General features: G+C 34.5%; 1 protein-coding gene across 2 annotated transcripts in view; it reads left to right on the forward strand.

Moving 5' to 3' along the window:
* Nucleotides 1–12882, forward strand: part of TBC1D19 (TBC1 domain family member 19) — a 115933-nt gene that overhangs the window by 25641 nt on the left and 77410 nt on the right. For both annotated transcript variants that reach the window (XM_054582020.1, XM_054582021.1), the window contains 4 exons: nucleotides 5992–6066; nucleotides 7259–7322; nucleotides 8296–8342; nucleotides 12639–12749. In XM_054582020.1, the coding sequence (XP_054437995.1) occupies nucleotides 5992–6066; nucleotides 7259–7322; nucleotides 8296–8342; nucleotides 12639–12749 (297 nt within the window). The remainder of the gene's footprint in view (nucleotides 1–5991; nucleotides 6067–7258; nucleotides 7323–8295; nucleotides 8343–12638; nucleotides 12750–12882) is intronic.

Below are 12882 nucleotides of genomic sequence, written 5' to 3' on the forward strand. Positions count from 1 at the left end.
GTATTGTCACTCCATTTCTTAAAACTACCAAGACTTTCAGAATATAATTCCAACCCTCTTCTTTTCCTACGAGGCTATAAATGGTCTTGCCCCTTTTCACAGTTCACGTCTCATCTGTTGCCTTCTCCCGCTGTCCCTCCCCATCCTGCCACTCCCCAATTCCACACACATATCTGTTCTCTCTGTCTAACCGCACTTGACCTCTTTCTGTTGTTCCAGCCTGGGAACTATTGCTCACGCTGTGGCTCGCACCTGAAACTGTCTTCCCACCAATCCCATGTATTTCTGGCCCACTTAGGCACTTTCTGCAGGTACCCGGTTAGATGGCAGTTTCTTTAGGAAAGCTCTCTGGTCTCCCGATCTCTGATTCTCAGGCACTTTTCCTGGCTCTCCAGGCCTCCATACAGGACGCGCCCTGGACTTCCTGCCACAGTACTTGGGCTGTTTGCGTTGTCACCTAGGTTCTGTAGTCTCTGCAAAACAGGACCAGCGTCCCTCTCTGCACAACTGTGTCTCCATGTACAGTGCTGTGCCTGGCCCGTGGCAGAGGCTCAATAGCTACTACTTAAAATGATGAATGAATTGAATAAGCAAAAAAATAGAAAATTCTAAAAAATAGAATTTCCCTTCTAAAACATAGTCATACCCCTTTTCCTAGTATAATTCTAGAACCTTATCTAAGTAAAAAATTTAAAAGACTCTAAATGAATAGCAATAGGGCTTGCTTAAATATAACATGGCATCTCCAAAAGACAATGTTATGCAGATAACAAAAATAATCATTTTTGAAGAAATATGAAATAGAAAAGTGCATGCGATGTAATCTTAAGTGGAAAAAGCATACTATGTAGCAAAATAATTTCACTTTAAATATGTACATGAGTGTGTATGTGTATACACACATATATCTCAATTATATATATACAATTATAGAAAAAATGTTAACAGTGGTTCTTTTGGGTTGATAGAAATTTGTGGGGGCTTATTTATTATTTTATTTATGTAGTCTGTTTTCCAAATTATCTTAAATAAATGTGTTAAATTTTTAACAAAGGAGAATTACTAAAATCTTTTTCATTTGGTGGCTGAGTTATGATTATTTTGTTTTACCTTAGTTTTTGTCAGAGTGAAGAAAATAATGTTTTTAATTTTACAATTTCATAGTTTCTTTTACATGCTATATATTTTTTATACAGTTTTTAAAGACTTCTTATTTGCTTCCATTGTTAAAAATGTAGCAAGGTGATAGCTAATACCTTTTTAAAGATTTCTATACAACTGTAATTCTTTTGTAAAATTTTTGCCTCTCATGGCTTAGAAATTACCTTATTTATAGAATTCTTGAAATCCTTTTGAGTTAATATCATACATTTCAATTATTAGGGAAACTCACTTGGAGGCAACGATAATTTCATTTTGCAAGGATATGAGTTTGGTAAAAGGTAATGTCTTCCTATTTAAACATTTTAAATGTAAAAGGCCATTTATATTCCTTTTACATAACATTTCAAAGCTTTATTTGGTTAGTCTTTTGGGTAGAAAACATTCTTTTTATTTTGTATTAGTGCACTGTCATTTTTCCTTTTTTTGCATTTACTTATCTATTTATTTATGATTGCTGCTTAATTGCAGTTGTCCCCGTTACCCTCCCTGCCCTACCCACCTACCTCCCCCATTCAGTCCCCGGCCCCCATTGTCTTTGTCCGTGGGCCCTTTATACATGTTCCTTGATGACCCTTCCCCTTCTTGCACTGTCATTTTTCAAGAACTTATTTGCTACTTCCACACTCTTTTTGGTGCTAACTATATGTTGAAATTTTTATTTATATAATAGCACACAAATAACTATGATTTTTGACATTTATTTTTGAGACTTAGGGCTTATTTAGTCCCTTTTACAAACAGAGCCTGAGAAAAATGAAGCATCCAAAAAATGAGCTAAAGTGGACCTTCAGGTTTACCCAGCCCAACTTCCGGAGTTTTTCTCCTTCTGCTCAAGTTCTTCTGGAAACAGGGAACTCAAATGCCACTGACTTAAATGGTCATCGGCTCCTTACAGCATTTACCCGCTCGTCCTAGTTTTGTATGTGGCACATAGAAAGCATTCAGTATATGTTTAGTCAGGGAGTCAGTGAGTAAGCAAAGGAATGAATGAAATTACTTAATTAAGATTAGAATTCTTGGGGAAACCTTAAGGAGGACCCAGGTTGAAAGTAACCACTTTTTTTCATCTTATAAGTCCCCTCATTGTCAGAATACTCTATTTCCATTTCTGGTGTCTATGAAGATGACTTCCCTAATCATCTGACTGAGAAGTTCTTGCAAGGGGTAGTTGGGAAAGTCTTGGCAACTTTGCCATGGTGTCATAAATATGCAACAGGGACGGAGAAAACATGGTGAACCATGAGGATCACTTTTCTTTCATTATTTTTAGGATTTTAAAGGAAGTAGGATGCGTTCTGTTGACAACCAGAAGTTTTGTTATGTTTAGCTTTCTCTTTGCTCATTCTTTTATGTTCTCTCTGTGGTTATAACATATGGACTGATGCAGCCCTTAGGAACCTTTTGAACCTGTCTCCCATTATTTGTGTATCTGTCTTCCCCTCTCAACTCCCAACACAAAAGCGGTGTGTTTCTTAGGGACAGGGATGTGATTTTTATTCACCCTCAGTGCCATGTGTTTGAATAATTCATTGTGTTTTTAGTATTTGAAAACTCAGCTACTACACCTCTTTTTCCCTTGGTCTAGCCACAAAAATCCCATTTTTTGAATTGATCATACTTCTTTTTCCTTCCTCCAATTTTTAGTCGTGTTTTTTCTTCTCTTCTGGGTTATTTCTAAGGTTTTACTTTAGTTGTGGAGCCCAGAAAAAAATAATTGAACAAAGATTTTCTCAACATTGCTTCAGTTCCTAATATTTTTTTATTCTACTCTTCTGTGTTCTTTTTAAAAGTTTCCTTATTCATAAAATGTAGGTGATGATACATATTTCATAGGAACAATAATATATGTAAATCATGTAAATTACTTATGCTTCTTAAACTCTTTTCATTCCAATTGCTTTCTTCTGATGTCTGATATCTTTTCTGTATTACTTTTTTTAAAAACTATGTTCCCTGTATATCTGACATCTAATGTTAAATTTAAAGTTAATAAATTGAAATACTTGGAACAGTGGGATATTCATTTAGGAAAACTATGAATAATCATTTTAAATTGTACTTTGTGGAAAACACCTGAATTAGGGAGATGTTTTTGCCAAAATAACTTTTTAAAGGATAAGTTAAAAATATGTTTAGAGTATTTAGGTGTCATTCCAGAAGGTACCATTCTATTTGGAATGGCCTTTATGTTTGAGGTTTTAGTAGGCTTTATGCTGTATTAAAATTATATTTTGCTGTCTTGAAAATATGTACAGAATATATTAGTCACATATTGCTGTCTAATGTAACTTTTGTTTTTATATCTGAGAGTTGTCTTTTTATCATTCAATAGATAGCAATTTGATTTTTTTTATATAACACGATACATGATATAAACTTAGGGAATTCATTTTTAATCTTTAGGAAAATTTTTATAGTAATGCTTAAATTAAAATTGCTTTTTAAAAAAAATAAGCTTTCTTAGACAAAGCCATATGATTTCACTTATGCATCGACTCTAAGTAACAAAACAAATGAACAGAGAACAGATTGATAGTTAACAGAGGTGAGGGGTGTGGGGGGTGCCGGGTGAAAAACGAAGAGATTAAGAAGCGTAAATGGTAGTTGCAAAAAAGCCGGGAGGATGTAAAGCTCGGAACAGGGCATAGAGCCGGTGGCAGTGTGCTAACTGCGTGGGAGGGCAGAGGGCAGGCCTCTCCTTGAAATACAGGACAGATCCATTTGTGAAGTGTCTGATTGTCTGACCGCTGTGCTGTACACCTGAGACTAATACAAGTCATATTGAATGTACGCTGTAATTGGAAATTAAATTTAAAAACATTGCGGTTTATGTCCCTGTGTCTGCTACAGTCTGAAGCGGGGGGCGGGGGGGGGGTGGGTGCGGGTGGTGGTGCAAGTAACAGAAGGCTAATTAGCAAAAATGATACTTAGGCCGAGATCTGAATGTTGAATAAGATTTGTCCAAATAAATTGTGAATAAGGAAGTGGGAGATGAAAGTGGGCTGTGCTGTTGTAATTAATGTTCGATCATGAATAAGGTACCTAAGTGTATTTTAAGTCTTGGACCTAAGAGAAATATCTACAGTACAAAAAAAAAACAATTGAAAATAAGCCAGTAAATTGAATTAGTTTGGGGGACATTTTATGCTATTTATTAAGAGTATGCTTTTTATTCTTGCAAATCTATTTCTCTATATTTAATAAACAATGCCTTAAACGTTTCACACAGCTCTGTATTTCTCCTACAGATGGTTGTTCTTTTTTGTTGTTGTTGATTCATTGCTTAGGTTATTGTATCAAACAATTTTAAATGCTTACAACCTTACTTCGAGGTATAATCTGCTCCAATATTGAACATCTGTTACGTGGTGGACAAAGTGCGATGAGGTGCCCGGAAAGTGAGGAAGCGGCTGTGAGAGCCCACCAGCAGTGGGCGTCCGCTACCGGGGGCGGGGCCCGGGGAAGGGAGGGCTCAAGACGGTGAAGACCCGAAAAGCCCTCTGGAATAAGACTTACCCAGATAATGGAGGAATGCGTATGTTGGGGACTGGGGTACAGCATGGAGAGTATATTCCAGATACATAGAGTAATGGATTTAATTACATGTATTAAAGAAGGAGCTATGAGTAATGATAGTTATAGGAAAAGCTACCAATTATTGAGTGACTATTATTATTATGTCACTGTTCAAAGTACTTTACATATTTAATCTTTATAATGACTGCAAAAAGGAGCTGTTACTATATCACTTTTATTGACTGGTTATAACTGTTCATTATGAACAGTGTAATATATAGTTCTCTACTTTTTTTCTTGGTCTAAATTTTAGAACTTTGGTTATTTTATTTTGGATTCTGTAAGTAGTCTTTAGGCATATTTTAGTATAAAGTTATGACATTGTGGCATTAAAAAGAAGTTTACTAAAATATATATATCAATAATTAATCTATGACTATTAAAATTAACTTATTTCAAGTTTACAAGCAATGTAGGGGATAGAGAAGAAGCTAATCAATACTGTGGAAAGCAGTAAAATGAATCCAGATGGTGACACGTTCTAAGAATAACTGCCCTGACTGCCTCAAAAGAGTCAATGTTGTGGGGGGAAAATGACAAGGAGACTCAAGATTAAGCTACTTGAAAGAGACATCACAATCAAATGTAATGTAATGCACAAATTTTTAAATGTAATGCATGGAGTTAAAAAAAACTATAAAAGATATTCTGGGGACAACTGGGAAATTTTGAACGTGTACTAAATAATTAGATGATATGAAATATTAATTTTTTAAGGCACAGTAGTGGTATTATGGATGTGGAGGAGGAGGTTCTAATTCTTAGAACATCCATGCTAACATATTTTGGGGGGTTAAAAGTCATGTTTGGAAAAATGATAATATAATTTCTGTAAAATTTTATTTTTTACTAGGTCATTAATATTATTTCTGAGTAGTAATCATTTATAAAATGCTTAAATTTAATTTACCTTTTTATTATCTTCTATTTTTTTCTCATAATGTTTATTACCATATGGCATTCATTTTTTTAAATCTGTTCTCATTCCTATCCTTCACTTGAATGTCAGTTCTATGAGGACAGAGACTTTCTGTAACCTGTGGCTTAATTCACAGCACTAAGGATAGTATCCGGCACATAGTAGGCAGTATTCAATATTTGTTGACTGAACTACTATATGAAAATAACCAATCTCAACCAACCTCACCATTTCCATACAACTCATAATATTTTTAATCTATTTTACCAGTTTTTAAAATCAGTTTCAGTATTGTTAACCAGAAACAACAATTATTGTTCTTTATGTTTCAGGGAAGTTGGGAAAAAAGAATTTTGAAGAGTTTAAATAGTATGTGCACTGAACTGAGTATCCCATTGGCACGAAAGGTACTTTTAATATTTAAGTATTTTATTGTAAATCAAGTACTAGGAAGTATCATGAAGTTATAACTTAGGCAGATTTATCTTATTTTTACTAGTATATCAGTTTGTTTTGAAATGAAAATCTGTAAAAGACTAATTATGGGGGTGTAGTCTATATAGACTTATGTATGCTGTAATGCTTTTTGTAATAAACCTATAACTTGAGAATAAATAGAAATAAAGTATAGAATCTATAGTATAGTTTATTTAAAGATTTGACTCTTAAGGTTGTAAGTGTAGTAAGTGCACTTTAAGGATTTTATTTACCTTCAGACTCCATACTTTTTGGCTACTTAGCACAATTGCCGTATTTTTGAATTAGAGCTGGATGGAGTCCAGGCACACTGCCATCCTCTGCTGGCCAATGTGGTGCCATCTGTCAGGATTAACACAGGGAATAAAAAGAATGTTTTATTGTCTCTGCAGAACTATTAAGTTTGAATAGTATTCGTTTCATTTAGGTCTAATACTCAACATTTATCCGTCATTCTGGGCTGTAGGGAGCAGGGAGATGAAAAAGGAGAGAAAAACCACCTGAGGAATGTTCTGGGCTCTCTATAGCTGCTCACAAGTGGGACAGAACAAGTTTCTCGTCACTTCATTACTTCAGTCTCCCTACCTGCTATTTTTTCCCTGCTGTTGAACAGGATATAATGGATATACTTTGGATAATACCCAAGGACAAGTCATTGAAGACACGAGAAGGATGGTGTTGAAAAAGGATAAATTTATATTAAAAACTATCTGAATGTGTAGTATGGGGTAACATCTTGTCTTTCATGTAGGAAGATGATGCTACTGACTCACAGTCATACTCTCTTGGCCAGGCCCCTCGGCGATGCATTTCCGAGGCTGCCAGATGAGATAAGAGGAGTCGTATGTGGCTGAGGGGCAGTTTTTTGTGTGTGAAATTTACTGGCCAGTGCAGATCATTTACCTTCTTTTCTTGGACTCATTAACTGAGCCATTGAAACTAGATATAATAGTTAAATAATAATAATTTAAGTGTGATTCCAAAAAAGTTTACATGTAATGAAATTATTTTTCCATGTTATATTAGCTTACTTAAACTTTTAGAGAAGTTATTGATTCTTATTTTTCAGCTGTATTGCTAAACTGCATAAAATGAAACTAATTTTTAAATTACCTTTTTTAGAGGCCGGTTGGAGAACAGAAAGAACTTCTCAATAAATGGAATGAAATGGGAACTGATGAACCAGGTATATGAAAAACTTCTTTCAAAATGTGGTAGTGGGGGAAAAAAAAATTGCCTCCTTAACGATCAGTCTAAAATAACAATATTAACAGTTCTTTTGGGCAGATAACAATTTTCCCTTCCCACTAATTTACTATCATCTGCTTTGTTTAAATTGCTGTTTGAAAATTCCTAACTTTGGTTAGTGTTCTCTGTTACTTTGAAAACATCTAAATCAATTATCCTATTTTTAAAGGAGCATTTGAAAATGTTTTTATAAAAGGGTAAATTAAATAATTCTTGTGTTTCTTAGACTCGTAGTCAAGGTAAATATTTTTCAAGATTTAATTCGATTGAGATGTCAAAGATAGGTTAAATGGTGAAAAGTTTTAAGACTTCTAAAATGTTTTTAAGAGCTTATTTTTGGAACACTGTAATGTTTAAAACTGAGTCAATTTTGTAAGCATATAATCAGTGACAACTATGTGATATTTACTGTGATAAATATAAATACACACACATATGTATAATTGCATAGGTAGATGTGTACATAATTGCTCACTACTCCTCTAAAAATAAGTGTAGGGAACTGGGCAAGAAATAAGTGCCATAACAGAGAAAGCACTTACAGAAGTTCAAAAGGGAGAACAGCTCAGGACAACTAGAGGAATTCACTAAGAATGCATTGTTTGTATTTTAGGCACTTGGAGAATTCTCATATAGAACTTTCATGTTATATTGACTTTTTTTTCAGTTCAGTTATAAATAATCTATTACAAATTTATGAAAGGGGCATTCTTAATTTCTTTCAGAATGTGTCATCTAGGCTCTCCAGGGCAGGACTTTTTGTTTTTGTGTTCCCAATACTTAACACAATGAATGACAAAGAAACCAATACTTTACATGTTTGAATTAATCTAGCTGCACAGCAACATATGAAAGAATCATTAAAATTTATTATTAATAAAACATTTTAAAATCTATTTTCTTAATTCTAGATTTAAGCCTTTTCAGACCTGTTTATGCACCTAAGGATTTTCTTGAGGTAGGTTCTATTGGTTAAATATATGCATGTTAATGAGGGAAAAATGTGAAAGAAATGATGATGTAAGATCTTCAGGTGGAGGAACCACTGTGTAAACCCTGAGCCAGTGAAGCAGTGGAATGACATGATCAGATTTGTGTTTGGAAATTGGTCTTGGAAAATGCATCACGAAGTGGAAAGATTAGAGGCAAGTAAATCAATTAGGAAGATTTTTATTTAAAAATAGTGACTACAAATCATGTAGCCTGCTGCCTGGAACATACAGGTGCTCCGGGGATCTTTCCCCTCCTTGTTCTAGTAGTCCAGGCAATAAACAATGTACATACAGGTGACATTAAATAGCTCTTTATAATGACTGATTAGTACATTCTATCCCATCTTGACCAAGGGTCACTACCAGACTCCCAGGTATCCCTGGAGATAGGCATACATAGAAACTCAGCTGCAAGTTAATCCTTCCTGGAACTGCTCTGTCTTCAACAGGTGGAACAATGCTTAGCATATACTTGCTTAATAAATAGTTGTTGAATGAATGAGTGAATGAACTAATCTTTCACATTTTATTTTTATTTCTTTTCTGAACCTGTTTTCTGTGATACCAGTTTGTCAGGATTAAACATTGTTAGAAATTTTTTTCAGGCCTTTTGGAGTTGTAAATAGTTTCCTTTTAACTTTACAGAGACATTAGGTTAGTCAGAAACTGCCTTTATAGTGATGGCACTATTTCTCCTAGCTTATTAAAGGTTTCTTCCAAACTTTTCTTTTCTTGCACTAGGGCTGAAATTTCATGCAGTTTTTATATGGTTATTTTTAACTATGTTTTCTCCTTTATAGTTATACATTCTGTTTCCTTAGGAACAGTTGCTGAATTGATCCTTTTATTATTCATGCTGAGATTCTTCTTTAATTCAAGAACATTTTCTGTAATTATTTCCTTAGTTATAGTTTTTGCATTTCTAATATTTACCCTTTTTTATTACCCATGTATTCATAGATTCTTTTCCTTTTCTAGTCGGTGCTTGCGAGTCTCCTAGGTAGCAGGATCCCTTATTTGTGTAATTAGGCTAAACTTGTGCTGTTGTATATTAGTCTGTATTTAACACTGTTGATTCCTTGCTAAATCTTTTATTTTTTAAAACAAATACCATTGATATTTTCAGTTACAATTTAGTGTTTGCAACTTTAGGAAACTTCTAAGATTGTAGTGTATTCGGTCTTACCAGCCACTAGTGACCAGGTCATTGACGCCTACACTGGTGTGCCTGTCCTCACAGCGCCCTTCCCTGGCTTCTGCATGGTTTTGTTCCCTCAGCGGTTTCAGTTTAAAAATATTTGAGACATTTATTATTATTCTCTCCCCAGAATGAATGTTAATTGATGGAAAAATAAGAAAACATAAGAAAATTTAAACAATATTATCATAATACCATCATACAGCAATAAACACTACAATTATCATAATTTTAAAAAATGTAATATATTGTGAATATTTTTAACGTTATTACCTACATTACTTGTTACACTGTATTTTATTGTATAAATTGATCATAATTTATTTAAGTAATTCCCTCTAAGGGGATGTCTGTGTTGTAATGTTTTTCCATTATAAACAGTATTTCATGAACATTCTTCCCACACTATTTTTGCAAACATCTTTATTATTTCCTGTAACTATACTCATAGAAATGAGATTCCTAGTTTAAAGGATATGCAAATTTCTAAGACTTTTTTATCTGTTTAATTTTGAAAAGTATATAAATTGTCTTTTTTGTTAGCTTTACTTCTGAAATTTCCTTTCATTTTCCCATGTGGGCTTGGTTTAGAGGTGATAACCTCCAATATTACTTCACTGTATTTCTAAAAACATTGTCAATTTTTTTTAAAAGGAAAGGCTATTCATAAAGATTTATTCTGAGGAATATATTGGGATAAGTTAAAATTTTAATTTTACATTATATATCAATGGTTTGACATTTAAAAAGCAGTGTGCTTATGCTATATCTATAATAAAAATAAAGATATGCATCAAATATGGCAGATTATTTCTTTTTTATATTTTTCATTTTCAATTACATTTGACATATTATATTACTTTTGGCTGTACACCACTCTGATTAGACATTATGTAGTTTAATAAGTGATTTTCCAGTAAATCTGGCACCCATCTAATAGTTATTAGTCTATTATTGACTGTATTCCCTGTGTTGTACTTTACATCCCCATGATTGTTCTGTAACTACCAATTTGTACTTCTTCACCACTTCGTCATTTTCACCCTCCCTTAACCCCTTCCCATCTGGCAACTGTCAAAACATTCTCTATATCTATGATTCTGTTCCTGTATTGCATGTTCATTTGTTTTGTTATTTTAGATTCAATTGTTGATAGATACGTATTTATTGCCATTTTATTGTTCATATTTTGATCTTAAAGAAAACCTTTTAATATTTTATATAATACTGGTTAGGTGGTGGTGAACTCCTCTAGCTTTTTCTTGTCTGGGAAACTCTTTACCTATCCTTTAATTATCAATGATAGCTTTGCTAGGTAGTCATCTTAGATGTAGTTCCTTACTTTTCATCATTTTGAATATTTCTTACCAATCCCCTCTGGCCTGCAAAGTTCCTGTTGAGAAATCAGCTGGTAGTCTTATAGGAGCTCTCTTGTAGGTAACTGACCGCTTTTCTCTTTTAAGATTCTTTTTGTCTTTACTTCGGCCTTTTAATTATGATGTGTTTGGGTGTGGGCCTCTTCGGGTTCATCTTGTTTAGGACTTTTTGCTCTTCCTGGACTTAGTGTACGTCTATTTCGTTCACCACGTTAGGGAAGTTTTCTATCATTTTTTCAGGTAAATTTCCAATTTCGTGCTCCTTCTCTTCTGGCACCCTATGATGTGAAAGTTGGACCTCTTGAAGTTGTTCCATAGGCTCCTTACACTATTCTCATTTTTTGGGTTCTTTGTGCTTTTTGCTGTTCTGATTGGGTGGTTTTTTTGCTTCCCTATATTCCAAATTGCTGGTTTGATTTTTGGCTTCATCCACTCTTCAGCTGATCCCTGTACGTTATTCTTTATTTCAATTAGTGTATCCTTTATTTCTGACTGGTTCTTTTCTATGCAATTGAGGTTTTCACTAAGTTCATTGAGTGAATTTATAGCTACTGTTTTGAACGCTGCATCTAGTAGATTGCTTGTCTCCATTTTGTTTAGCTTTTTTTCCCCCTGAAGTTTTGTTCTGTTCTTTCATTTGGGATGTGTTTCTTTGTCTCCTCATTTTGACCGCCTCCCTGTGTCTCTTTCTATGTATTAGGTAGAGCTGCTACATCTCCCAGACTTTGAAGAGTGGTCTAATGCAGTAGATGTCCTGTAGGGCCCAGTGGCACAGCCTCGCCTTTCATCCAAACTGGGTACTTGAGGTGTGCCCCCCATGTAGGTTGTGTATACCCTCCTCTTGTAACTGAGCCTTGATTGCTGTCAGCATGTCAGTGGGAAGGATTTACCTAGGCCAGTCAGCTGCAAACTGGCTGTAACCACTGACCACTGCCCATTGAGTCTGACCCTTGAGTGTATCGCTGTGGAGGTGCTTGGGTGGTGGTGCTTTGATGATTTGAGGCTGTCCTCTGGGTGTGCTGGCTCTGGGGCCTCCCAAGAGGTGGAGGCCAGCGTCAGCCACCACCTGTGATCTGCCTGGGGCCGCCTGGCATAAGCTACCAAAAGATCTGCAGATGGATGCTATTCACTGGGCTTTGAGGTGCCCAGGCGAGGCCAAGCTGTGGACCAGGTCCAACTGCTGCTAGTGATAGGCCCGGGGCACCTTAGCAAAAGGTCGGGGTTCACTCAGCCAGACATTGCTTGTTTGATAGAATTTAGGAGCATCCTGGAATTTAGGAGAATGCCAATCAATATTTGTTTTTAAAAGGGTTAGCGTTCTAAAATTTTTCCTGGTAAATATTACAATCAAGCAATTTCTTTTTCTATCACTTTCCCTGGTAAATTATTATAGTCAAACAATTTTTCCTTACTATAAAAAAAACTTTTCTTTATAACTAAATTCTTAACAGTTAGTTTTATATGGTAGATCATCAGTTGGAAAATTAAGCCATCCTAATTAAAATCATGTTTATAGTAATTTAACATTGTAGTACAAATTTATAGTATTTTAGAATGTTATTGAAGTATATGCATAACCCTACATAGTTTTTAATTTTGTGGTGATACACCAAGAATATCACTGCCAGTTTTATAAGTGTAGACATCCTATAAAAAACTAATTAATTTTGTTGGATTTGTTTTTAAAGGTATTAATTAATCTTCGCAACCCAAATTATGAAAATGGTGATTCTCTTAGTTTCAGGACTCATTTGGGTTTAATTCAAGTTCCTCTGAAAGTAAAAGACATCCCTGAATTGGTAAGTATAGGCATCTAAAATAAGTTCACATATTTTAGAAGACAGCCATTAGAAAAATACTTTAGTGCTGCATATAACCAAACAATAGGACATCCCATTCATTGAATAAATAAAATGAAGCTTTCATTTTTAT

Source organism: Pteronotus mesoamericanus, unplaced genomic scaffold (genome assembly GCF_021234165.1).
Source record: "Pteronotus mesoamericanus isolate MK-2021 breed Mesoamerican mustached bat unplaced genomic scaffold, CSHL_Meso_final contig_68, whole genome shotgun sequence".
Lineage (NCBI taxonomy): Eukaryota > Metazoa > Chordata > Mammalia > Chiroptera > Mormoopidae > Pteronotus > Pteronotus mesoamericanus.